Raw genomic sequence first — 23,670 nt, 5'->3', positions numbered from 1 at the left:
TGTCGATAAATTTAAGACACGACCAAAGGGAGTGTTTTAAATGGACACAAATTGCGAATTACCTATTTGTTACTTTTTTTTTATTTTTATTAAAAAACTGATCGGCGATTGGCTCTAGTCACACCTGATGGAAAGTGAAGACAGGGCCTAAGATGGAGCTCGCCAGTTCAGTAGTAGCATATTCACTCTTGCTTTAAAGAGACCGAGGTCATATTTATCAGGGAATACAGATGGCGGGAGCGCATTCCATTCTTTAGCCGTCCGTAACAAAAAAGAGGAGGCAAACCGTTTAGTTAGTTTTATTTATCATTTACATATTGTGTGATGGAACAAAAACCTAGAGGAAGACTCGCATTCAACATTTATTTTATACTCTGTATCTTTAGGTATTTAAATAAAAGTAAACATTCAATTTGTACATTTTCGGGTAGTTATAATATTTATTGGTTATCCAAAATACAAAACCGCCTGGATCTGTCACTGAACGACCTGACTTTAAACCTACATTATTTGATCATGTAATGTTTTCATCTACCCTCAGCTGGCTTAAGGAGCCATATGAGGGTAGATTTTGTTTACTTTTTTTTAAATACCTAAAGATACAGAGTATAGGTTAGGAACTTACTAGAAATGAAAGAAATAATGATGATACAAAAATAATTTATTTCCAAAACGCATTTCATTACAAAAATATTTTTAATTCCGAAAAGCTCAGGAATAAAAGAATAAATAAGAATTTAACGTACAGTTAGCCAACAAGTACATATTAGGGGTCATCTATTATTTTTTTAGGTTTTTTGACCCCTCCCCTTTCTCGTTGTCACACTTGTCCGACGTCATACTCGAATTAGGTAGGTAATCTTAAGATTTTATCAAAATATCAATAGAAATATTAGTAATTTTACTACTCAAAACCGACTAGGAACGAAAGTTAAACGAATATAAACGATTATCGTTCTAAAAACTCGTTATTTAACTTAACTGATGAATTTAAAGTGACGTCACAAAGTTTGTGATTCCCCCTCCCTCTTCTCACATATTCTTGACCCCCTCTTACCACTCAACGTGTGATGTAATTAATTAATCCGCAGGGCAGGTTATTTTTGTATTTTTTTAATAGTTAAATTCTTATTTATTGTCTGTAAATTTAATTTTTTTCTTTGATTTTTTTATATTTTCTTTTCTTATTAATAAAAATCGGGAACCGTAATAAAAATAAAGCAACATCGAACATCGCAACGCCTCCCTCTCCTCGCCTTAAGGAAGCATCTAGTCGCATTTTTCAACCGGAACTAGAAACAAAAAAAATATATTGAGAATGATAGCGGACAAACCAGAGCGCCTACCGCAAATCACGTTCGACGTGTTGCCTCCCTGTCACACTAACGTACGAATCTATAAGTGCAACAGAGAGGCAACACGTTTGAACGTGATTCGCGGTAGGCCGTCGGACTGTCCAATGCTCCACTGTGTGGGACTACATTCCCCTACGAGTGTGATAATATAGTGGAAGCTAGCATAGAACAGTTTGGCTACTACTTAACTATTTGTCTACTTTTAATGTGTTTATGTGTTATATGTTTAATGTTTACATTCATATGTGTTATTGACGGTTTTGCCTAGTGGGTAGTGGCCCTGCCTATGAAGCTGATGGTCCCGGGTTCAAATCCTGGTAAGGGCATTTATTTGTGTGATGAGCATGAATATCTGTTCCTGAGTCATGGGTGTTTTCTATGTATAAGTATTTATATATTATATATATCGTTGTCTAAGTACCCACAACACAAGCCTTATTGAGCTTACTGTGGGACTTAGTCAATTTGTGTAATAATGTCCTATAATATTTATTTATTTATTTTATGTGTGTTAATCACATGAAATAAATAATTTTGAATTTAGATTTTTTAATTTTAATTAACTATAAAGCTATATAAAACTTTAAAATCTTGCGTTTTGTACATATATTTAATGTCATTAAATTTCATTTTTGTACCTTTTTTTTTACAACGAAATGCAAATGGGTAAAAACATAATAAAATTACTTATAAATAAATAAACCCAAGTCGAGATCGCTTAGGGTGCCCAGAAGACTGGCTGCATTGCCCCTCTCTGGATAGCAGCTTATCCGCTGAGCGAAATACAGGCCGGTTTTTTTTAGGTCGGCGAAAAGGTAAAATAATGAAATTTAATCGCGTTAGACCTAATAAATGACATTAAATAACTAAAAAGCTTTATAGCATAGTATTGATACGCTCCCGAGATTTTCTGTGACTTTTAAGGCAACTTTTAGACATAACGAAAGTGTATACGAATTTTCTTTGTTTATTTTTAGGATTTAGATGCATGTTTAACACTTTTCATTAATTCTTTTTTTCAAGTTTTTTTAACTTTTTACTTATACTTTGGCACACCCAGTTTGTCAGTAGAAAAAAGCGGCTAATTTAAAAAATATAGGCGCGAACGGATGACTTACTATAGAGAATTTGAATTTCGCTTGTTTTTCTACTGATAAAGTGGATATGTTTGAATATTATATTATTAAAAGCTGTATAATGAATGCTCACTTACCAGTTCTTACTTCCCTGTAGCGTCCAGAGTCTAGAACAATAAAAAACGTACAAATAAGAAATTAATTATAACTAGAACGTATCAGTTATGTAAAGTTACTCTTTGCTGTATTTAGAAATTAATCAATAACGCGCTATTTCCATATAGCTTCAACTTAAAATCAACCTTATCGACAACCATCACAATTAGTTTAAGTACAATTGCTTTTTGAAAGGAAGGACCTACATATGATGCCTGTCATTTTTTTTCCATGCCAGTTAATTTTTATATAGAGTACCTATAATCTTAGCCTACTTAAACCATAGAAAAGCAATATTATCAAGTTTAAAGTATGGTGTTTTGATATATCGAAAAATTCTTATACGTGGATTCAAAATAATAGATAAGTGAGGTACGAGATTGAAAAGCTTGATTATATCACTGTTGTATACAATACTTTTTCTACGAGTCATCCAAAATAATATATTTTTTTATTATGAAACCTAAATAAGTAATGAAAATTGGTAAGTATCTAAGTAGACATAAATGCGCGAGTCCGCGCCCGCCCGTCCCCCGTTCTATGGGAGCGCGGCGGCACGTTATTAGTCAAATTTTTATTTTTTTATTTTTTTTATTTAAAATATGTTTACACGACATTACAGAAATCTAATGCGTCATGCAACCAAGATCAAACATACTAACAACAGTAAATAATAAAAAGAAGATACAATAACATTGTACACAAAATAAAACAATATTTATTACATTACACTCGAAGGCCTGGCATCCATCACCTCACAGAACCTCAAGCATTCATTTCTCACACTCGCCCACCGTTTATAGTTGACTACAGCGTATCGAAAGAAATTTTATAGTTGAGTTGGGAGCCCATACAGGAAAAGTACGCAATTACAGTTTGGTATACGAAATTTTGATTCAACCATTACAGTCGTTGAGTAGAAAAAATATTATTTTAGTTGAAGAAATAAGTGTGAAAACGTCATGACTTACCAGTTTGTACATTCTCGTGGCTTCCAGAATCTATAATAATACATCAAATCAGTTTTGTAACGTTATTTAGGTAAGAGCACAGGGTGATATAGGTGATATGCTAGTTTAACAGTCCAGACGCGGTTTTATTTATTTAGTATAAATTTTATTTTGACACTTGGAGAGACTTTACACCTCCAAATTTTATTAGTATTAGTACTCTGACATTGGGGACCTTTTACATCTCCAGATTTAATGTGTTTTTAACCATAGAGACTATACATCTCTATTGTATTGTATTAATTATTTATTTTAAGATTATTATAATGTAATGTTTACCCAGGTATTGGCTGTTGTATTTATAAATGTTGTTATGTATTTTTCATGTCACTATATGATGTTACTATAAATGTTGTATTGACTTGTAAAAGAGCCCTTGAGGCCTTGCAGAATAAATTTTTGAATTTTTAAATTTTATAGTAAGATAATGAGTTTTCCACTACACCAGCTTAACTCTCTTTTTAATTCAAAAACTGATAATCGAAAGTTGGATTTTATCCTCTAGAGTGGAAAAGTAATTTCATACATATTTTGAGTTGTTTCCTCACGTTGGCTGGTTCGAATGGTGAATATTAGTCAGTCATTTGGACTCGATTTGTATTGTTACAAATAACAAGAAAACTATTTGTAATACCGTAAAACCACCCAACTATAGTCCAATACTGCAACTATGGTCCACAAGTTCGAAAGGAAATTAAGTATCTATACCAATGTTCCTTGTGGTTTACTCCTAGTTTTACCTTCCATTTATAAACATACTTTGCCTTAGAACTACAAAAATATAAGAATAAGAATAAGAATAAGAAACCATTTATTGCCACACAAAATACAATGTTTCACTTAAAAATAATAATAATAGGCATGCGCGGCAAAAGGAACGGACTCAGCGTACGCTGCGTCAGCCATTTTATTACAAATTGATTGCGCAGCGCTGATTTTCAGTCCGTCCCCTTCACTGAACCACATTGATATGACATGCGGGTTAATGGATTTTTTTGTTTTATTACCAGAGATAGCTAGTGTATACAATTATAGTACGAAAAAATAAAGAAATTTTTATTACAAGTGAAAATTTAATATTTTAATTTGGTATTTACTTGATATTAACAACTGGTTACATTTATAACTCAAGTATTTTACTGAATAGGTACAAACAATGCCATAGTCATAAGTTTCGTTCATTGAAACGTACAGCGATAAGTAATAGTACTTTTTGTATGAGAGAATACTTATAAATAAAAAAAAAAAATACAAACTTATAAACAACAGGAATAGTAAGTGTCCAAAATATAGCACAACACCATTTTAAATAATTATATCCTCTGAGGAAATTTGGTAATTTAATAAAAGTAGGCTCAATTTGCCTTTAAAGGTTGGAAGGGACATTTTAGCTCGCAATGGCGGTGGTAGGTCGTTCCAGATCTTAGATGCAGAGTATTTGAAGCTACCACGATAACCTGCTGTTTTATGTTTCGGGGCACTCATTTTATTTAGAAACTTACTGCGAGTATTCCGACCGTGAACGTCTTTCATCCATCGAAACTTATTATAAAGATATTCTGGTTTATGACTAGAGACTATATTTTTAACCATACTGGCCATATGCAAGGTTCTACGTGCTGCCATCTTCAGAATTTTTCTCTCGTTTAGAAACGGTGTGATATGGGCTCGCTTTGGCACCGAGAAACAAAACCTAGTACAAGCATTTTGAACTCTTTGAATTGCCTGTGCGGTTTTAGCCAGCAGGCGTGGTCCATATACGATATCGCAATAATTAAACTGTGATAACACTAGCGACTCAACCAAAACCAGCCTCACCTCTTCTGTTAGGTAATTTCGGATACCATACAAAATTTTTAGCCTATAAAATGCGTTTCTTATTTTTGTATTAATATGATCAATGTAGCGTATATCACTATCTATAATCAATCCCAAATTTTTGGCTGCATCCACTCTCTCAATCCTTTTACCATTAATCACCAATCGAATTTAGGTTAGCTTGGTCTGACTTTAGGTTATATTTGACTTTTACATGATGCGGCAAACCGACCATTTCATAAAATTCTAAGATTTCTAAGAGCTGGCCACGACTTTAGACAACCCGTGCTCAAGCTTACATGCTCCATCTTGATCTGCGAGAAAAATTATCTACTTACCAGTGCGTACATTCTCCGAGCGTCCAGAATCTATAACAATAGTATACTTGTGTCAAAACAGTTTTATAAAGTCATTTTTAGGGTTCCGTAGCCAAATGGCAAAAAACGGAACCCTTATAGATTCGTCATGTCCGTCTGTCTGTCCGATTCTGTCACAGCCACTTTTTTCCGAAACTATAAGAGCTGTACTGTTCAAACTTAGTAAGTGGATGTATTCTATGAACCGCATTAAGATGTTCACACAAAAATAGAAAAAAAAACAATAAATTTTGGGGGTTCCCCATACTTAGAACTGAAACTCAAAAAATCTTTTTTCATCAAACCCATACGTGTGGGGTATCTATGGATAGGTCTTCAAAAATGATATTGAGGTTTCTAATATCATTTTTTTCTAAACTGAATAGTTTGCGCGAGAGACACTTCCAAAGTGGTAAAAAGTGTCCCCCCCCCCCGTAACTTCTAAAATAACAGAATGAAAAATCTGTAATCTGTATGTAAACTTCCACCGAAAATTGGTTTGAACGAGATCTAGTAAGTAGTTTTTAGGGTTCCGTAGCCAAATGGCAAAAAACGGAACCCTTATAGATTCGTCATGTCCGTCTGTCTGTCCGATTCTGTCACAGCCACTTTTTTCCGAAACTATAAGAACTATACTGTTCAAACTTGGTAAGTAGATGTATTCTATGAACCGCATTATGATGTTTACACAAAAATAGAAAAAAAAAAACAATAAATTTTGGGGGTTCCCCATACTTAGAACTGAAACTCAAAAAATATTTTTTCATCAAACCCATACGTGTGGGGTATCTATGGATAGGTCTTTAAAAATGATATTGAGGTTTCTAATATCATTTTTTTCTAAACTGAATAGTTTGCGCGAGAGACACTTCCAAAGTGGTAAAAAGTGTCCCCCCCCCCCCCCCCCCGTAACTTCTAAAATAACAGAATGAAAAATCTAAAAAAAATATATGATATACATTGCCATGTAAACTTCCACCGAAAATTGGTTCGAACGAGATCTAGTAAGTAGTTTTTATTTAATACGTCATAAAAAATTAAAAAAAAAATTTTTTCATCAAACCCATACGTGTGGGGTATCTAAGGATAGGTCTTCAAAAATGATATTTAGGTTTCTAATATAATTTTTTTCTAAACTGAATAGTTTGCGCGAGAGACACTTCCAAAGTGAAAAAAAGTGTGTCCCCCCCCCCCTGTAACTTCTAAAAGAACGGAATGAAAAATCTAAAAAAAATATATGATATACATTACCATGCAAACTTCCAACGAAAATTAGTTTGAACCAGATCTAGTAAGTAGTTTTTTTAATACGTCATAAATGGTACGGAACCCTTCATGGGCGAGTCCGACTCGCACTTGGCCGCTTTTTTTTTAAAACGTCATGAAATTTAAAAAAAAAATTTTTTTCATCATACCCATACGTGTGGGGTATCTATGGATAGGTCTTCAAAAATGATATTAAGGTTTCTAATATCATTTTTTTCTAAACTGAATAGTTTGCGCGAGAGAACCTTCCAAAGTGAAAAAAAGTGTGTCCCCCCCCCTGTAACTTCTAAAATAACAGAATGAAAAATCTAAAAAAAATATATGATATACATTACCATGCAAACTTCCACCAAAAATTGGTTTGAACGAGATCTAGTGAGTAGTTTTTTTTTAATACGTCATAAAATTAAAAAAAAAAAAATTTCATCAAACATATACGTGTGGGGTATCTATGGATAGGTCTTCAAAAATGATATTTAGGTTCCTAATATCATTTTTTTTTAAACTGAATAGTTTGCGCGAGAGACACTTCCAAAGTGGTAAAATGTGTGTCCAAAGTGGTAACATGTTGAACAAGATCTAATAAGAAGATTTTTTTTAATACGTCTTAAATTGTACGGAACCCTTCATGCGCGAGTCCGACTCGCACTTGGCCGCTTTTCAGTGTTGTTTTTAAAACAATGAGCTTTTCTTTATACCATTTTGGACAGACTCTTTATAGTACATCTGGGTGCGTAGACAAGATGCCAATCGTTAACGCTCCGTAGCGAACGAAACGCAACTGTCTCTGCCACACTAATATGGAAGATGGATAGAGAGAGATAACTACGCTACGCTACAGAGCGTGAACTATTGGGATCTTGTCTACGCACCATGGAGCTAACTTTCCCGCATTAGTGTGCACTTTACGTGTCTATGTCCAAAATTTAAAGGGTACTGCAAAACTGTTTACGATACTTGTGCGAATAGGTAATTTGCAACTCATGTCGATTGATCGCCACTCATTGGGAATTTCCTATTGTTCGCACTAGTATTGTAATGTACAAAATAAGATAAGAAAGTGTGGTGTGACGTCACTTACCAGTGCGTACATTCTCGTAGCGGCCATCAACAACTGTAACAATTAATATCAGTTAATATATCGAGATTTTAAAATAAGATTTCTTTTCAGACATATTCTTGTGGAAATTAATATAATATGTATATATTTAGACAGGCAGAAATAATATCTAGTAAAGCCTGTAAATGTACTCGTATTATTAAGGTCTTGACGTGTTCTCATTGTTTGCTAAATTTATTTAACCTTTATTGCACAAAATATATACAACAATGCACAAATGGCGGCCTAAATGCCAAATCATTTAAATAAATAAATAAATATTATAGGACATTATTACACAAATTGACTAAGTCCCACAGTAAGCTCAATAAGGCTTGTGTTGAGGGTACTTAGACAACGATATATATAATATATAAATATTTATAAATACTTAGGTAAATACATAGAAAACACCCATGACTAAGGAACAAATATCTCATCACACGAATAAATGCCCTTACCAGGATTTGAACATCATTTGTGTTACAACGATATATATAATATATAAATATTTATGAATACTTAGGTAAATACATAGAAAACACCCATGACTAAGGAACAAATATCTCATCACACGAATAAATGCCCTTACCAGGATTTGAACATCATTTGTGTTAGATTATCTCGATATATACATTTTATTAATATTGAAAACATAACTTACTTTCTCTTTGGCCCCCTCTTCCTCCTCTGTCACTTCCTCTATCACCTATAACAAAATATCATTCAGCTTTTAATACATATATGTATATTATTATTATTATTTTTTAATCTGTTTATTTCATATCAAAAAACATGCATGTTTCTAACTTAACTACTAATCTTAAATTAAAAAGATTTTTTGAGTTAAGGAGTCTAGGCGTGTAGAATTAATTATACAGTACACTTCATCTTTGTATAAATTTTCATTATTTTCGCATTTTAAGCATGTGTTTCTTTATCATAGATCTAACTTGCCCACATGTTCGACCTTCTATTGAGCTTACTAATTCATATGGAAATCTATTCAATATACGCGGTACAATGCATTTCCATACTCTTCGACCATATTCATTGTTTGTTTTTCGGACCTCAAATTATTATTATTATGCCGTGGCCAGATCTTAAAACGGATCATTTCATGAAATTATCGGTTGGCTACATCATGAAAAAGTCAAACGTAACCTAACCATATCATGAAGTGATCAATTCTAATATTCCATTTCGTGAAATGATCAAAACCTATGATCTGGCCACGATATACAAATACTAGCCACCTGCCCAGCTTCGCACGGGTTAACAAATTATACAGAACATGAAAATCCGTTGAGTAGTTTGTAAGTTTATCGCCAACATACAGTCACACAGACAGACAGACGCGACAGAGGACTTTGTTTTATAAGGTGTAGTGATACGTACACTAGTTTCTTCCCGCGATTTCGTCTCCGAAGAATGATTATGATGACAAGTTAGTGTTAGATAAGACTCGAGTCCCTCGAGACTCGACTGTATTTTTAAGACTCATATACCGAATTAAATCGATACTCGAGTTCGTTTCAACTTGTTGGAGACCTTATAGAAAAATGAGAATAGAATTGAAAACATATTTTACTGTCTCTTTGGATCACCCTGGTTCCTCTGTCACTTCCTACTTCCTACATCACCTATTAGTAAAATGTCATTCAGTTTTTGATACATATACGTATATACGTATATGTATGTCATAGCCAGATCATAGAATAGATCATTCCATGATATGGTAATTATCATGTCATGAAGTGATCAATATTTAATTAGGATTTCGTTAAATGATCAAAATATATTATCTGGCCACTTCATATACAAATATAGGTACACTAGCTTTTGCCTGAAACCTCGTCTACGTTGAATGATGTTGATGAATATCGTTGCATAGTATCTGTAGTAGAATAAGACTAAGCTAAGTTAGAAAAAATAACTTACTGTCTTTTACGATCACCCTGCTTCCTCTGTCATTTCCTGCATCACCTGTAACAAAATGTCATTCAGTTTTTAATACATATATGTATATGTCATGGGCAGACCTTAAAATTGATCATTTCATGATGTGGCAATCATTTCATGAAATTATAGGTTGGCCGCATCATGAAAAAGTCATAACTAACCTAACCATGTCATTTCTAAAATAAAATTTCGTGAAATGATCAAAATCTATCCCCTAACACCCATAGTACATGCTTCGCTTAGTTTAGGGCTAAGCTGATCTGTGTAAGATTATCCCCAATTAATATATTTTTATATATTTATATAAAAAATATAACTTACTGTTCCTTTCGACCACCCTGGTTCCTCTATCGGTTCCAACATCACCTGGAAAAGCAGGCCATTTAGTTTTTAATGCATATACATGTATATGCCGTAGCCAGATCATTTCATAAAATTATCGGTTGGCCGCATCATGAAAAAGTGAAAACTAAACTAACAATATCATGAAGTGATCATTTCTAAAGTAACATTTCGTGAAATTATCAAAATCCATGATCACGCCACGGTATATATAAATATAAGTATAGGCTAGCTTCTGGTAATGATGATGGTTGTTATCGTCGCCTAATACCCATCGCATAGTTTGGGGCTAAGCCGATTTGCGTAAGATTATCCCCAATTAATATTTGATTTTATTTATATTAAAATCATAACTTACGGTCTCTTTCGACCACCGTGGTTCCTCTGTCAGTTCCTACGTCACCTGTAAAAGCAGGTCATTCAGTTTTTAATACATATAGGTATATGTATATGCCGTAGCCAGATCATTTCATAAAATTATCGATTGGCCGCATCATGAAAAAAGTCAAAACTCAACTAATAATATAATTAAGTGATCATTTCTTAAGTAACATTTCGTGAAATTATCAAAATCTATGACCTTGCCACGACATATAAGTACACTAGATTCTGTCGTCACCTAATACCAATAATACAAGCTTTGCTTAGCTTGGGGCTAAGCTGATCCGTGTAAGATTATCCCCAATGAATATTTTCATTTTATTTATATTAAAATCATAACTTACGGTCTCTTTCGACCACCTTGGTTCCTCTGTCAGTTCCCACATCACCTATAACAAAATGTCATTCAGTTTTAATACATATATGTCATGGCCAGATCTGAAAATTGATCATTTCACGATGTGGCAATCATTTCATGAAATTCACGGTTGGCCGCATCATGAAATAGTCAAAACTAAACTAACAATATCATGAAGTGATCATTTCTAAAATAACATTTCAAAAACGAAAAATATTTAAATCATAACTTACGGTCTTTTTCGACCACCGTGGTTCCTCTGTCAGTTCCTACATCACCTGAAAAAGCAGGTCATTCAGTTTTTAATACATATATATGTATATGCCGTAGCTAGACCATTGAATTGATTATTTCATGATATAGCAACCATTTCATGAAATTATTGGTAAGCGTCATCATGAAAGTCAAAACTAAACTAACCATATCATGAAGTGATCTTTTCTAAAATGGCATTTCGTGAAATAATCAAAATCTCTGATCTGGCCACGGCATATACAAATATAGGTACACTATAGCTACTGACGGAAGCTTTATCTGCATCCAATGATGATCCTGACTGATATCGTAACCTAATAGTATCTGTAGTCGTTTTGCTAAGTTTGTGGCTAGGTCGATTTGTTAGAGATTATCTCCATAAGCGATTCATTTTACATAATTTATTTTAACTTTATTGCACGATATAAAATTGTACAAACGTCGAATAGTATATTTTTGAATTTTGAATTTTCCATATATATATATTTAATTTTTTTGTTTATATTGAAAACATAACTTACTGTCTTTTACGATCACCCTGCTTCCTCTGTCATGTCCTGCATCACCTGTAACAAAATGTCATTCAGTTTTTAATACATTTATGTATATGTCATGGACAGATCTTAAAATTGATCATTTCACGATGTGGCAATCGTTTCACGAAATTATAGGTTGGCCGCATCATGAAAAAGTCAAAATCAAACCAACGATATCACGAAGTGATCATTTTTAAAATAACATTTCGTGATGTGATCAAAATCTATGATCTTGCCACGACATACAGGGCGTCCCAAGACTATGGGGCATCAAGGGAAAGTACCTTAAATATCGTAGATAGGATATTTTGCTGAAAGAAGACTTAACGTTACTATTAAAAGTCAGTAATTCTGCATTTAAAGATTTTCTAAGAATTACTTGCTTCGTCTAGGAATCGAACCTCTAGACCATCATTTGACGAGAAAGGTATATGTCATGTCAAACCATTAAATTTCTGTCAGTAGAAAAAAGGGCAAATTTAAAAAATGTAGGCGCGAAGAGTAATCGCCCCATAGAAAATTTGAAATTTGCGCCCATTTCTACTGACAAACTTGTTTGACCGTCTATAGTTTCACGTACCATCGGAGCAGTCATCGCCGCCGCCGCCTCCGGTGCCTCCGGTGCCTCCTTGTTTCACTACGCTCTTTTGGCCATCGCCAACCGCTGATAACATGATAAACAAATAAATAAGTTTTTTGGCCAAAATATCATTTTTGGTACAAGCTTTTATCGCTGACTGTACTTTTCTCCACAGGCAACTAATACTCATCGAGACAATTCTAAAAACTCGAAACACAATTAGGTTGCGTTGTTTTATCATATAATTCCTTTGGCCCCCTCCTGTCTCCATCATTAGATCAGCTCGATGGTACCATAATATTGCATTGTCACCTGACTTAGATATGTAGGCAAGTTTTCAGCTTCATTGGAAGTCGGGAAGTGGGTCAAATTCAACTTGCAAGATTTGAACCGTACATACATAGGTACATTGCAAGTTAATACGAGTATAAAGCTTGTAAACAGTCTGCCAAGCCAATGGTGTTGGCAACTATCAATAGATAATCCTAGCGCAAAAATAATCAAATTTTCGTTCCTCTCCCGGTAACCGCAAAATAATGATAAAGAACACAAAAAAGGAAAAAAAAAAAGAAAATAGAAAAAAAAAAAGCGTAATGGCGTGCGTCATAGCGCCAAAATAATCACATTTTTGTTCCCCTTCAATACCCGACGCACTGAATAACCTATGACATAAGGACATGAAACAATCATCATCATCATCATCCTATTTTATTATTATTATTTTATTGCAAGTTTGAGAAAAGCACTATACAAATCTCGGTGAAAAACGGGGTTGCCGGCCGCGTATCCCTTATCCGACCGCGCTACGCTCGGCCATCTATATATACTTGGCCTGCAACCCTTCGTTTCCCGTCCTCTATATACTTGGCGCAAAACTAAGTGGCGAGTCAGGTCATAATGCCATCTGTTTCACTCTTGGTTGGTCTTAACAAGGGCAAAGGAGATAGCATTATGATCTCAGTGGCCAGTTAGTTTTGCGGCAAGTATAGTAATGTATACAGCAGCAACGTTTACTTACATCCAGCAGCTTTTTGAGCTCCAAGGACTGTAAAAATAGAAAAAAAAATGTCAAAACTCAAAGAAATTAAATTTAAAATATATTTATTTATTAGAAGCAGTACAGTCATTGTAAGTCATTTATGTATTCTGTAGCATTAGTTTATGAGACTGCTAGCTTAACAGTCCAGACGCGATTTATTTATTCAGTATAAATTTTATTTTGACACTTGGAGAGACTTTACACATCCAAATCTTATTAGTATTCGTACTCTGACATTGGGGACCTTTTACATCTCCAGATTTAATGTATTTTTAACCATAGAGACTATAACATCTCTATTGTATTGTAGTAATTATTTATTTTAAGATTATTATAATGTAATGTTTACCCAGGTATTGGCTGTTGTATCTATACATATAATAAAGCTGAAGGGGGTCGAAAGTCTGTACACGGAAGATATTCGAAAAAAAATAGGCAGGGGATACTAAGAATCGTTAACAGAACACGTTCCAACAGTTTTTAGAATTTTTGTCTGTTTGTCTGTTTCTCTGTTTGTCTGTTTATTTGACCTCGCATCACGTGAAAACGGCTGAACGGATTTTGATGCAAACTTTACTAATCTGTCGAGAAAATGCCCGACCAAGTTATAGGCTATAAAAATTCAACCCCTAGAAGGGGGGGTAGCCACTACACTCGATTGAGTTAAGTTTGCACCTGAATCTTATGGCGCTACTTAGGAAGGAGGTGCAAACTTTTACAACAAATATGTGCTACGAGTATCGATAGTACCCTGCTAAACTAACAGATATGGTGCTGAAATTAAGCCACCGAGGAAGGATTTTGCCAAATTAACTCTAAAGTTAGAAGAGGGGGGTACGGATATCAATTCAATTTCAATTGTGTTGATGTAATAATACAACGAAATTAAACGACAGTAAATTGATTGCCATACATTGCACAGTGCCATCTTTTGGGAAACTGAGTAAAAATTTTGTAATCAAGTAAACTAATAATTTTTAAGAAAAAAAAACCGACTTCATTGAGGTAGACCGGTGAAAGAACGATTATTGTTGATTTTTGATTTCATACAATTAAATTAAAAAGACAGCGTCCTACGCCTAATTATGTATAAAAGGAGGTAACATGTTTTTTTTTTGTCACTGCACCCACCTTGACACATTTCAGATTTGCCCTATGGTTGACTGGTAAGATACCCGCAATAGGGTATTCGACTGTATTTAAGATAAATTATTTCACACCATGCATGAAATAAAGCACCAGATAATTATTAAAAAAACTAAATAGGATAGAAATATAAAAATGTGTCTTGAAAACCTAACTACTTGACAAACATGCACAGAGAACAAATTGCCAAACGTGAACTATGCATCGTTGAAGAGTTCCATTCTGTTCATCATGAACAGCTCCACTTCATCAAATGTCACTTCTACAAATGTAAATACTTGATTTGTTGATGAAAATACAAAAATCACTATATGTATGCCTTTCACATTTGAAGAGTTCCCTCGAATTCCTCATGAACCCCATCGTCAGAACTCGAACTTGACAAAAATTTGTCTTGAAAATCTAATTTACTTAACAAACACAGCGAAGAGGACAAATCGCCAAACGTGTACTGTGTATTGTTGAAGAGTTCCATTCTGATCATCATCAGCAGTTCCACTTCATCAAATGTCACTTTTTTAAATGTAAATGCTAGATTTGTTAAAGAAAATACAAAAATCAGTATATGTATGACTTTCATATATGAAGAGTTCCCTCGATTCTCCTCCTTTTGAAATCTTGAAGTCGGTTAATAATGAGTTTACTTGCATAGTTAAGTAGTGGCAAAATCAACACACATATCAACACGCGTATAACTGCATAATTATCTAAAAAAATATTTTCTCCGTCATGAATTATACCTACTTAATCGTAATTTTATCGTATCCATATTCATACGTATCGCCTCTTTTAAGCACTTAATAATGGCTACGAAGGTGGGTACTATGAAAAAAAAATTCTCTGATGTTTGCGGTGTAAATGTCAAACGATTTGGGACTCGCATTTTATACGCGTTAAAATGCCATAAGAACTGAAAACTGAAAATGCCTTATGAAAAATGCCGAGTGTAGTTTTATTAAGTGGTACCTAAATGTAAAATATTTTATCTAGACTACAGTCCTCTAGCGTATCCATCTGTCAACTTTACTTCAAGTTCCACCTCCAGGGGAGAGGCAGAGAAATTAGCGGTGAATGAGCCGGTTACTGACACAGACCGAATACCACGCGAGCGGAGCCGCGGGCACAGCTAGTTTATAAATGTATTTTTCATGTCACTATATGATGTTACTATAAATATTTTATTGACTTGTAAGAGAGCCCTTGAGGCCTACTTGCAGAATAAATTTTAGAATTTTGAATTGTGAATTTTTGTCAAGTCTGAAAATATCGATACGGACAAAGTGCCAATAATATGTATACACGACCTTATTGCTCATATACTTAAGGTAGTGTGTACATATTTTTAGGTACTGTACAGTGATCCCCACACTAGGCTCAGCCTGGCCTGGAATCTCAGAGAAGTATCGTAATGGTGTGGTTGTTATTCTAACAGAATATATTTAACAGAATATATTATGCAATATTTCCCTACTACTTAGTAAAAAGACTGTAAGTTATGGAGGAGCGGGGCATCCTGATACAGGTTCATTCACCTAAAAGGAAGCTCCAACCACTTATGCCAAATTGTAAACCTTTACTTCATAAGGAAATAAATATTTTTCATTATTTTTTTCATTTTTTCATATTATTGTTAAGAGGAAAGAAGAGCGTTTTGAATCAAACGAAGTAACGGTAATTTTTCTATGTAATATCATTTCGGGAGAAAACGTTTTCACTAACTAAATCTTAACAAATCACTTTGATTTTGATGTCGATCGCTTCAGCATAATATATTCTAGGTTTATAAGTTTCGCTATAAAAAATGAGCACTAGTGCGAAAATGAGCATATTACGTTACTATGTCGAACATTTAAAGGGTCATATGTACTGTAAAACATTGTACGATACATGTGCGAATAGGTGATTCGCGACTCGTGTCGATTTCAAACACTCCCTTCGGTCGTGTTTTAATTTATCGCCACTCGTTTCGAATTTCCTATTTTTCACACTTGTATCGTAATGTACTATTTTAATACAGTTGCTCAAAAAGTGCTACTTTCCGTAGCTGTTTAGCGTGCAGAAAGTTGGATTTCGCGAAGTAGTGCTTTTTACTTTTCCACTTGTTCCAATTCATGACTACTTATTGATGAGTGTTAATGTTAGTTTCCTTTAAAAGTCGTAATCAACATAAAAACCTACTGTTAATGTAAAAATAATAAATATAAGCATATCTCATATTTTATTCCTTACCTCTTACCTCTGCGCGTGAGCGTTTGCGCGTGAGCGTTTGTGCGTGAGCGCGTGTGAGTGTGTGTTTGTGTGAAAATACTGTAACACGCTCGCTGCGAGTGTGTGTGTTTGTGTGTTGTCAACTTGTCACTTACCGTTTATTGGAGCGGCAACGCCTATATTAGGCTTATTTAGAACTCCAATTACTGCAAAAAAATCCGTTTTTTAATAGCATTCTATTCATTGACTAGTACAAATAGGCAAGAAACTTAGCTAAAAATCCTTGGATATGTGTGTATATCGTTTCCAAAAACACGTTAAATAATACTTAACCTACCTAAGGGTCACTAGATAAGTTTTGAAATAGACCAATATGAAACAATGAGGTGGCATTATATCACATATATTTTTTAAACTATATTTCCATAGACAATGTTTGGGCGGAAACCATTTACTTTATTTTTAAATTTACTTATTATAAAATAGATTCAAAATTTGAATACGTGGGGGTGGGCTAAGGGTGATTTACGTATATTTTATACAACATTATCATTTCATACAAATTTAAGATTTTTTTATAAGTAAATTTAAAAAAAGTAATTGTTTTCCAGCCAATCATTGTCTATGGAAATATAGTTTTAAAAAGTATATGTGATAGGCCACCTGTTTGTTTCATATTTGTCTATGGTAAAACTTATCTAGTGACCAATGTATTATTGGTTACCGTAAAACCACCCAACTATAGTCCAAAGCTCCCAACTATGGTCCACAAATAAACTAAATTTTTCTCGTTCAGGTGTGTATTTTACTATATTTTTGCAGTTCTAAGGCAAAGTATGTTTATAAATGGAAGGTAAAACTAGGAGTAAACCACAAGGAACATTGGTATAGATATTTAATTTCCTTTTGAACTTGTCGACCATAGTTGCAGTATTGGACTATAGTTGGGTGGTTTTACGGTTCGTCATACGTTAAAAATATTGACTATTTTTGGAAAGAACATTTCACTATCTACCACTGCTTTAGCTTAGTTTTTGACAAAAAAAAATAGATGCTGTTGACGAAACAAGAAGTGACCAAGACCTGCAATGCCTAGGGATCGAACTAGCGTCTTCTGAGTTCGCGGCAGGGCGGCTACCGGGAAAATCGTAATTCGTCAATTGCGGGCATTTTTCTCTGTCACTCTAATTACGTCTTAGTGGGAGTAAAAGAGAAAGATCCCCGCAATTTGCGAATTTCGGTTTTCGCGGTAGGCCCCCAGATACCATAGCTACTAGGCCACCCAGGCCGCGTAGCCAACGTTATATTCGTTAACGCTCCGTAGCGTAACGTAGTCATCTCTCTCTATCACTCTTCCGTATTAGTGCGACTGTGACAGTTGCGTTTCGTTCGCCACGGAGCGTGAACGATATGCACGTTGGCTACGCGGGCAGGTCACGGCGGTATCGCTCTAAATTTCTTGAGTATATATATATTTTTTCACTACACCAACTGGTAAAGGACCTATACCAGCCAGGGCCTGCTGTCAAAAAAATGAGAATGAAACATGAGAATGTTGCATTTTATCCACATGTGGGGCAAAGGTCTCAGATGGAAATTTTTAGTTGTTTCGATGTTAGCTCGTAGGATTGACTTTCAAGTGATAATTTTGAATGATACTTTTTTTATTACGTTCATTCGGATTTGTTTTTTTTTGTAATTTCATTGTTAGTATTTTCCTCGCGTTGGTGTGGTGAACAATTTTATGTTTCACCCGGAGGCAAAGTTTGTTTAACCCTCGTGGCTTGAAAACATTGCAACGTTCAAGATTCTACTTCTCGAAGCACTCGATCTCGTGGTTCAATTTCGGAATCTTTCGCTTGCTCGAGTATCAATATTAGCACGAGCGGTTAAACAACAACTTTGCCTCCTTGCAAAACAAATACCGTAAAACCACCCAACTATAGTCCAATACTGCAACTATGGTCCACAAGTTCAATTAAATATCTATACCAATGTTCCTTGTGGTTTACTCCTAGTTTTACCTTCCATTTATAAACATACTTTGCCTTAGAACTACTAAAATATAGTAAAATACACACCTGAACGAGAAAAATTTTGTTTATTTGTGGACCATAGTTGGGAGCTTTGGACTATAGTTGGATGGTTTTACGGTAGCTATAATTATATTACACAATCTACTTTTATTAATCTCATGCGCAGGTTGTCAGGCGGCCCCGGCGCGCTCCTGAATGCATTATCATCCAAATTTCATTGTCCTTATGTGCAGAAATGGAATGACATTCATATGGGTTTATGACATGCTGCTGCTGACATTTTATTTTTATACTCTATTTAATCTGATTTTAATTTTCATTTGAACTTGATTTTAATTGTGATATTAATTTAATTTATATATTATACTAGTTCATTATTTAATAACTATTTTAATTTATTAATTTATTTGTGACTGTGATTATTTATTTAAAATTAATGTAATAATTATACTGTGGATACTAAGTTACTAACATAGTCTTAAAGAAAATTTGTAACTAATCTTACATATATGGGTATAATACCTGAAATAAAAAGTTCAATTTAAATTTCAATTAATATACTTACGTCCGCCGCCGCCGCCGCCGCCCCCGCCGTCGCAGCCTGATCCGTCGCACGGCGCGCCCGCCGCGCAGGACGCCTGGAAACATTTATTTTCAGTTAAACAGAGTTATGCTGTTATTTGATATAAAATACGTAAAGGGTCCATCTTATTACAGCAATTGGTTTAGAATCCGTTTAAACTAGCAATGTGCAAAAGAAAATTTTCAATTAATTGACACATGTTGAATAGGTATCATAACAAAATTTAGATAAATGGATAGAAAATGAGCCATCTATTATAAAAAAGTAGAATTTAAAAAGACATATTGAGATTATAAAAAATACAAGGCTCCAAAGTCTGAATTTTTTTTTTAACTCAAAAAGTAAAAATAAAACGGTACCATTCGATTCCTTGCATTTTATTGAAAAATAAATTTTATGCCAATTATATACATAAACGCAATATTTCAGGGTCAAAATAGCAATTCTCTTGATCTTCCATACATTTAGGATAGACTCATTAGACTAGACATTAGAGGCGTTTCAATCGACGAGTCTGTGCGACTTTAACTCTCATTTCTGACCTTTGTGTTGCTTAAACGCTATGAGTCCTATATAGACATCTGATCCCCAGGAAAATCAAGATCGATTGACATTATTTACAAAGAAATATCAAGTAGCCAATTGCAAAGTTCCCATGAAAATTTGTCGGTATTTAATTCTTTTTTTTTATACTACGTCGGTGGCAAACAAGCTTACGGCCCGCCTGATGGTAAGCAGTCTCCGTACGCCTGCAAATTCAGAGGAGTTACATGCGCGTTGCCGACCCTACCCCTCCCCCCCTCATTAAGACTTAACTTACTAAGATTTCCCCTACTCATTTAAATGGAAACTTGCATGAGAATTTTCTTACGAAAGTTTCCAGAAATTTTGAGAATGTTTGGCAACTTGCACAATAAACTTTGCATCGATTCGACCAGAACAAAGTGTTACAGTGTCATTATAAACGTTTGTCATTGGAAATGCCGTGCAGAGTTAACTTGGTCTGACTCTAGCAGTTTCCAGTTAAAACATAATAGTACGTTACGATACAAGTGCGAAAAATAGGAAATTTATACATAGTTACATAAAGTGCTAATTATCGCACTAGTGGGGTAAAATAGCACCATATGTAATATATAATTTATTGTTCAAAATTAAAAAGAAAAAACATAATTGCTCTCTTAAAAATTATTCAAGTGACCAAAATATGAAGAAAAAAAAAGTAATTTTTTTTTTCACTTACCAAGACGAAGAGAAAGAAGCAAGAAAGTTGCATGATGTCTAAATATTGCTGACTAGTTGACTATTGTCAAGTGATCCTGAGAGTATGATGGCCACACTACGGGCCAGTCCCCTTATATACCCCCCTACTGTAAATAATGCACCGCATGCATCTGAGCAAACAATTCTAATCAACAATTATTTATAGCAAACATACCTATAAATAGTGAATGTCACCCAATAAATGTATGCAAAGCAAATACTAGAGCAAAAACATAAAATACTGTGGAACCTCGATAACATGAAAGTGCTCGGTGTTTACATTTAACTTTTATTTAAATTCAATATCTTTAGTTTTTGCCAAACCGCGAGTTCTCAGTTACTAGTTTATTTTTCATGTAAATGCTAAAATAATACATTTAACGTGTGTTTATCATACAGGTCTCCCGAGCTGTGCAGCACGGGTCTGGCCTTAAAGCATAGAACAGCAGGAGTAGCCTTATGGCTGCTCTACTCGATGGCCAGCGAGATGGCCATGCGATGGTTGAGAGCATGCACTATGGAATGGGCCACGTGTAGATGCGTGCGCACCATCGCTGACGTACCTTTGATGTGTACGAAAAATCGATACCGTGGATATACACATATCCAAGGGGTTTTAGCTAAGTTTCTTTGGATCGCTGAGCCAAAGCAGTTAGTTGGTTAGTTAGTGTTGCTTAAACGCCATGAGTCCTATATATACATCTGATCCCCAGGAAAATCAAGATCGATTGACATTATTTACAAAGAAATATCAAGTAGCCAATTGCAAAGTTCCCATGAAAATTTGTCGGTATTTAATTCTGCACGTTTATAGCTAAATTTTCTTACAGTTAGTTTCGATTTTTATGACACTTGGAGTTGACGCCAATAAATGATGTAAATGTTAAATGAAACAGTTGTCAACAGTTAAGAACATTGAGCAATAATCTCTGATCTGAACGGGAACTTTTTAAATGGAAACTTGCATGAGAATTTTCTTACGAAAGTTTCCAGAAATTTTGAGAATGTTCTGCAACTTGCACATAAACTTTGCATCGATTCGACCAGAACAAAGTGTTACAGTGTCATTATAAACGTTTGTCATTGGAAATTCTTTGCAGAGTTCACTTGGTCTGACTCTAGCAGTTTCCAGTTAAAACATAATAGTACGTTACGATACAAGTGCGAAAAATAGGAAATTTATACATAGTTACATAAAGTGCTAATTATCGCACTAGTGGGGTAAAATAGCACCATATGTAATACATAATTTATTGTTCAAAATTCAAAAGAAAAAAACATAATTGCTCCCTTAAAAATTATACAAGTGACCAAAAATATGAAGAAAAAAAAAGTAATTTTTTTTTACTTACCAAGACGAAGAGAAAGAAGCAAGAAAGTTGCATGATGTCGAAATATTGCTGACTAGTTGATTACTGTCAAGTGATCCTGAGAGTATGATGGCCACACTACGGGCCAGTCCCCTTATATACCCCCCTACTGTAAATAATGAACCGCATGCATCTGAGCAAACAATTCTAATCAACAATTATTTATAGCAAACATACCCATAAATAGTGAATGTCAGCCAATAAATGTATGCAAAGCAAATACTAGAGCAAAAACATAAAATACTGTGGAACCTCGATAACATGAAAGTGCTCGGTTTACACATTTACTTATAATATTGTTTTTACATTTCACTTTTATTTCAATTCAATATCTTTAGTTTTTGCCAAACCGCGAGTTCTCAGTTACTAGTTTATTTTTCATGTAAATGCTAAAATAATACATTTAACGTGTGTTTATCATACAGGTCTCCCGAGCTGTGCAGCACGGGTCTGGCCTTAAAGCATAGAACAGCAGGCGTAGCCTTATGGCTCCTCTACTCGATGGCCCTGCGCTGGACCAGCGAGATGGCCATGCGATGGTTTAAGAGCACGCACTATGGAATGGGCCACGTGTAGATGCGTACGCACCATCGCTGACGTACCGTAGCTATCCCTCCGCACCTTAAGCCATCCGACACTTCCCTCTACACGCTGGCCCATTTTTGTTGGCCAGTATGATGGTCCACCGTGTAGTGGAGCCATTATAGCAGCAACAGGTAGTAGGCGCGAATAGATGACGTTTTTGCCGTTAGGCGGAAAAGAATCGCCTCCGTGCTGAGACGGGTGCGCGGCATCAGCAACAGGGTGTTGGCCGAGCGCCTCACAAAGAGTTTTGGGTGGCGGTGGCAATCGGGAGACTTAATTAGAGCATGGCAAACTGCGCCCCTCGTCTCATAATGGCCACACATCTCCCAATTACCTAGTTATGTGGTCATAAAGAACTTTAATATTTATTTACAATAACAATATACATAATGGATATATACAGATGATTACTAGAACTAGGTTATATCTAAAATAGGCCCTTGAGGCATTGTACCAAGGATGCTGGCGGCATTTCCTCGTTATATCGCAATACTGATACGTTGTGCGAGGAAGCCGCCAGCTCTTCGGTCACCAGTTACATCAACGAGACGTTTCGCGATTTCTCCAAAAAACTTGTGCGCGCTGGGACCCCATGGACCTAGAGTTTCAACATCAAATGGTACAAAATGGTACTCTCTAGCGAGGCTCTTTTTATTTATTACGTTTCAAAATTTCGGCGCTTTCCGCCGCTGCGCCCGCTTTTACATTAGTCCGTTGGAGGTGGGACGCTGCCAGTGTGTCTACGCAGGTAGCATCCCACAATAACATCCGTCCCAAGCTCCAAGGAACCAAGGACACCCCATCAGGCCTCTTGCCATTATCCCTGATAATGCCAGTCGGCTCAAGAAGAGCAGGCACATTGATGGTGGCAAGAGATCGACGGATTATGT

The 23,670-nt window shown here is 35.0% G+C and overlaps 1 protein-coding gene across 4 annotated transcripts; it reads right to left on the bottom strand.

Annotated features, from left to right (window-relative positions):
* Window positions 1–643: 643 nt before the first annotated feature.
* LOC133532660 (PE-PGRS family protein PE_PGRS30-like) lies at window positions 644–22,310 on the bottom strand. Of its 4 annotated transcripts, none has more exons than XM_061871419.1 (16): window positions 22,178–22,310; window positions 19,545–19,617; window positions 17,099–17,149; window positions 13,569–13,595; window positions 12,551–12,634; window positions 11,413–11,457; window positions 11,166–11,210; window positions 10,799–10,843; window positions 10,420–10,464; window positions 10,078–10,122; window positions 8,801–8,845; window positions 8,119–8,151; window positions 5,754–5,783; window positions 3,559–3,588; window positions 2,569–2,598; window positions 644–1,292 (listed from the first exon to the last, which is right to left on the bottom strand). In XM_061871419.1, exons 1-16 carry the CDS (start codon window positions 22,208–22,210, stop codon window positions 1,270–1,272), a joined length of 684 nt encoding a protein of 227 aa, XP_061727403.1. In that variant the 5' UTR covers window positions 22,211–22,310; the 3' UTR covers window positions 644–1,269. The 4 variants fall into 4 exon arrangements, with proteins under 4 accessions (XP_061727403.1, XP_061727404.1, XP_061727405.1 ...); XM_061871420.1 differs by lacking the exon at window positions 22,178–22,310 and adding an exon at window positions 20,806–20,913; XM_061871421.1 differs by lacking the exons at window positions 11,166–11,210; window positions 22,178–22,310 and adding an exon at window positions 20,806–20,913.
* Window positions 22,311–23,670: the final 1,360 nt, after the last annotated feature.

This window comes from Cydia pomonella, chromosome 27, assembly GCF_033807575.1.
Source record: "Cydia pomonella isolate Wapato2018A chromosome 27, ilCydPomo1, whole genome shotgun sequence".
Taxonomy (NCBI): domain Eukaryota; kingdom Metazoa; phylum Arthropoda; class Insecta; order Lepidoptera; family Tortricidae; genus Cydia; species Cydia pomonella.
The sequence above is the reverse complement of the archived record's forward strand: the minus strand, read 5'-3'. Positions and strand labels throughout refer to the sequence as shown.